The 4282-nt window shown below is 34.2% G+C and overlaps 1 protein-coding gene across 1 annotated transcript in view; it reads right to left on the bottom strand.

Moving 5' to 3' along the window:
- The window catches only part of LOC107007276 (dihydroxy-acid dehydratase, chloroplastic-like), a 14806-nt gene extending 11207 nt beyond the window's left edge, over positions 1 to 3599 (bottom strand). Inside the window, exons 1-2 of the mRNA XM_015205833.2 lie at positions 2833 to 3599; positions 1282 to 1353 (exon numbers count right to left, since the gene is read on the bottom strand). Coding sequence (XP_015061319.1) covers positions 1282 to 1353; positions 2833 to 3396 — 636 coding nt within the window. The 5' untranslated portion in view covers positions 3397 to 3599. The remainder of the gene's footprint in view (positions 1 to 1281; positions 1354 to 2832) is intronic.
- Between the last annotated feature and the right edge of the window lie 683 nt (positions 3600 to 4282).

Genomic DNA, 4282 nt, shown 5'->3' with positions numbered 1-4282 from the left:
AAAACCCCCCCCCCCCCCCCCCCCCCCCCCACTCTCCCAAACTTCCTTCCCTAAAAGGACAGCTAAGAATATATAAATTTGTGGCAACACCCGTTTTACATGTCCTACACCATTAGGATTGCTCTGTCTCCTATCCCATCCATAACAAGTTCTCCATTTTCATTGGCATTTTTTGATGCATCAAAAAAAAGTTCTCTTTGTTGCAATGACAAATAATGGAACGATAAAGAAGTTTATAGCAGATTGACATGTACTTTTTTCCATGCTTTATTTGTTAAAGATTAAGAAGATTTAGCGACTACATAAACAACTTATTAAGACAATCTGATTAATAATTTGTAAAAATGCTTGGGGGATTATAAGAAATAATCTTTTAGTGATACGCAAGAAAATTACAAGCAAGAGAAGAAACTTTGTCATGATTTGATTGAAAAAGATGCATGGTCTTGTGGCTTTGCACCGGACAGCAGACCACAATCATCATGAAGAAATATCTTTTTTGACTAAGTAAACAACTCCTTCACTCAAGCATAACGGATATACCATATGCTTTCCTACAATTAACACACAAGTTCCTAAAAAATCTGACCAGTCGTAATACTATATCACAAAGTTTAGCAGGAAAGACAAATGAAAACCTCAAATAAGCCAAACAGGATCTGCTGCATATACAGGAAAATCATGTAAAAGGAGGTGCAAAAGAGCCACATACGCCACCATGTCACTAACACAGATTCTCCAGATGTCTTGTAAAGGCGGCTTTCGTATTGAGGACTTCCCTCTACTCTCGCATTTTCCCGATACATCAAATAGATTTCAAATACTACACCGTGTCCCTTCCAAATTTCCTTTTTCCATATTCCTGTCTGAAAGTGAAATATTCCTGGTACAAACTCCAAATGTAACGAGCTAGCTCTCTTCTTCGTGTTTCTTTTGATGAACCCAATGTCTTTCTTTTTCCCTATTTCTTTTATTAACTATGGGAATCCTGGGTATATGAAATATTTGTCCTAGTTTTTAATCAAGTAAAACTCAAACAAATACCCACGAACTTGCTTTCCGATTATTTCTTGAGACACCAGTCCACCACAAGTATATATCCTAGTTATCTCTCCTTTTGTTTATTCCCCACAGTTATTCAACTTCAACAAATCCCAAATAAATATTGAAAGGGATGGAATGGTTCCAAGCAGACAAAATTAGAAGATAACATCTATTTTTACATGAAAAAAGGCTTTAGATGCACAAAAAAGAATTAAAATGTGAGTGTTCCAATCTCACCTTAATGGTTCCACCATATATCATGATACTTGGCCTGTTTAGTCTTCCCATCGCCATAATTGTACCTGGCATCTGCCATATTACAACAAGAATTTATCATTTCGATGAGATACAGCATGACAGGCAGCTAGAATTAGACAAAAGAAGAAGATGATTAGGGGGTAGCTCAATGGTTTGGGCCCTGTTACCAAGAAGAGTCTCATTCTTTTCACTCCATCAAGACTACTCAGTACCACCAGCCCTAACCGCTAAAAAATAGAACTACAATACTATAGCATGTGCATACACATTGGCAGAAATTTAGTGAAAGAGAACACCACAAAAGCACGAAAGAAGCAAATTGCAGGAAATTGTAAACATGCTAGAAAGTAAAATTTATTTAATCTTGAATTTCTATGTGAAATTTTTTAACATATTACAATTTAATTTGAGTATGTTATAATTGTGAGCAGATGTAAGGGTAGTTAGATGAACGAAAAATGACATTATACATACAAGATCAAATTAGATGTTGAATACTCTTGGCTTCTTCATGTGATTTACTTATTTATATTTTGAATCCATTCGGTGAAGATCCTAGCTCCACCACCGGTTATAACAGTGCAGGTCATGGGAACAACTTTTCGAAAAGAAAAAAAAAATGTAACGTGTCATATAAAAATATTTGGTATTTTGAAGTAATTGCATAACTGAATAAATCTTCACAGCAGAAAGTCACCTAATATCTGGAATTCATATCTTTTTTGCTTTCTCAAATTAAATCAAATCCACAAACTTTTATACAAAAATCTTTAAAATGATATACTTAAATACACTTCTAATTGGAAGTGTTGTAGTTCCAAAAATCAATATTCATTCCGGAAATCAACCAAGAATCTTATCTACTCAAAGAAATTTAACCTAAACAAGAGAGTAAGGCCGTACAAGGATAGACAGTAATTTGTTGAAAGTAAAATGCAGAAGCATTAAATATATCTATAAAATTGCAAAACTTGCATCTTTTTCTCCACAACAATAGCAAAGTTCACATCTTTTATTCAAATAATAAATAAGTCGCCCGTCATCATCTTTAATAATTTACAATTGAATACTCGTAACTCAACAACAACAACAATGTACCTAGTGTAATCCAACGGGTGGGGTCTAGGAAGGGTAGAGTGTACGCAGACCTTACCTACCTCCAAAAGACCCTCGACCCAAATACTCGAACTCACAATTAAGAAAAAGGTTCACAATTTCCCAAAATATCAAGAACACCAATTTTTTAAGGAAAAGATACCTTTCACAAAACCTTTCAACGAGGACGCACTACCTAGAAAAAAATAATTCACTAAGGAATTACATTTACGAACAGACCATATATGTAAATCCAAAATAATATAACCAAATCAGGTAGATTAAAAAACAATCACATGAAACTCTTTATAATAAGCATTAATCAATAACCTGCAAATGTGGTAATTAACAACAGTCACATTACACTAATAGTGTAAAATTCCTTACTCTATCACTGCTAAAATTCTTTCCAGTAAAAGAATAAAAGAGGCTCACATTTTTATCACATCCAGGAATGGCAATATTCCCATCATACCACTGAGCAGACATGACAGTTTCAATACTATCAGCAATCAAATCTCTTGACTGCAAACTAAAACACATGCCTCTAGTCCCCATGGAAATAGCATCACTAACACCAATGGTATTAAACCTGAACCCCACCATGCCAGCTTCTGTAACCCCTTCTTTAACAGCTTCAGCAAGCTTTAACAAATGCATATTACAAGTGTTGCCTTCATACCAAACAGAGGATATCCCAATTTGGGGTTTGTTCATATCCTCATCAGTTAATCCTACTCCATAGAGAATCGCCTGTGAACCACCCTGTGACTTGGGTTGAGTAATGCGGCTGCTGTATTTGTTGAGTTGCTGAGATGGGTCTGTTGAGGTAGTGGTCTGTGGTGATGGAGTCGATGTTTCCGTTGAGGAAGCTCGGATGGTGAGAGTGGGTGGTTTTCTTAAGTGGGTCCTACATTTGGGGAAAAGGGGGCTGGTGGTGGTGGTGGTGGTGGTGATGGTGGCGGGGTATATAGTGGGGGAGAGCAAATGGGCTTGCATAGTGGCGGAGATTGACTGTAAGTGACGGCGGAGAAGCTGTTCAGAGGGTTCTGTAGGGGATTAGAGACAAAAATAGATATTGTCACTTGTCAGGGTGGGTAGAGTTGGACTCTTGAGTGAGACAAGTAAGAATTCAAAGAGAAAGGATAGAGAGAAATAATAAAATTATGTAGGAAACATGATTTATGATATTGATTTCTATTTTACTATTAGTTTTTTTATGTGTTATGCTGTATTGTATTGTGGTTTCAATTATATTGAAGTAGTTCACTTTAAAATATCTAGATATTCACTTGCTTTAATTTGCTATTTTAGAAAAATGATGAATACGGCTATCTTTTATAAGTAGAAAATATATTCAGAAATCGAGTAACATCATTTTTTCGCAAGTGAGGAGATCTTTTTTAGCGTTAATATAATAACTTCACACATCAATATGAAATTTGACACATTTAATATCAAGAAAGTTGTAGAAGATAGTGATTTTCTAAAGACATTGTTAAAAGAATAGAAGAAAGTTTGCAGAATGTGCTTAATGAAATTCAATAGGAAAATGGTATTTTTAGAAGTTCAATGAAGAAGAGGAAAAAAATTATTGGATGTTTTTATGTGATCTTTTGATTTTCTATTGGAAATGTTTAAAGTTGACTAGTTATCAAGTTTTTTTAAAAAAAATAGTTTTTATGAAGTGTGTTTTTAGGATTTTAGTAGTTTGAATTTGTTATGTAGTGTGTTTTGCAATTGTAGTTTAAATTTGTAAGATTAGTTCATTTGTTGTTTACGTGAATTTATTGTAACTTTCACATTTTTATCAATATTTGATTTAATTTTTAAGTTCTGTTGTAAATTATGAGTAATATATTATTTCCTTCTTCTCATTTTATGA

Source organism: Solanum pennellii, chromosome 12, assembly GCF_001406875.1.
Source record: "Solanum pennellii chromosome 12, SPENNV200".
NCBI lineage: Eukaryota > Viridiplantae > Streptophyta > Magnoliopsida > Solanales > Solanaceae > Solanum > Solanum pennellii.
This window is presented reverse-complemented; position numbering and strand designations above follow the sequence as displayed.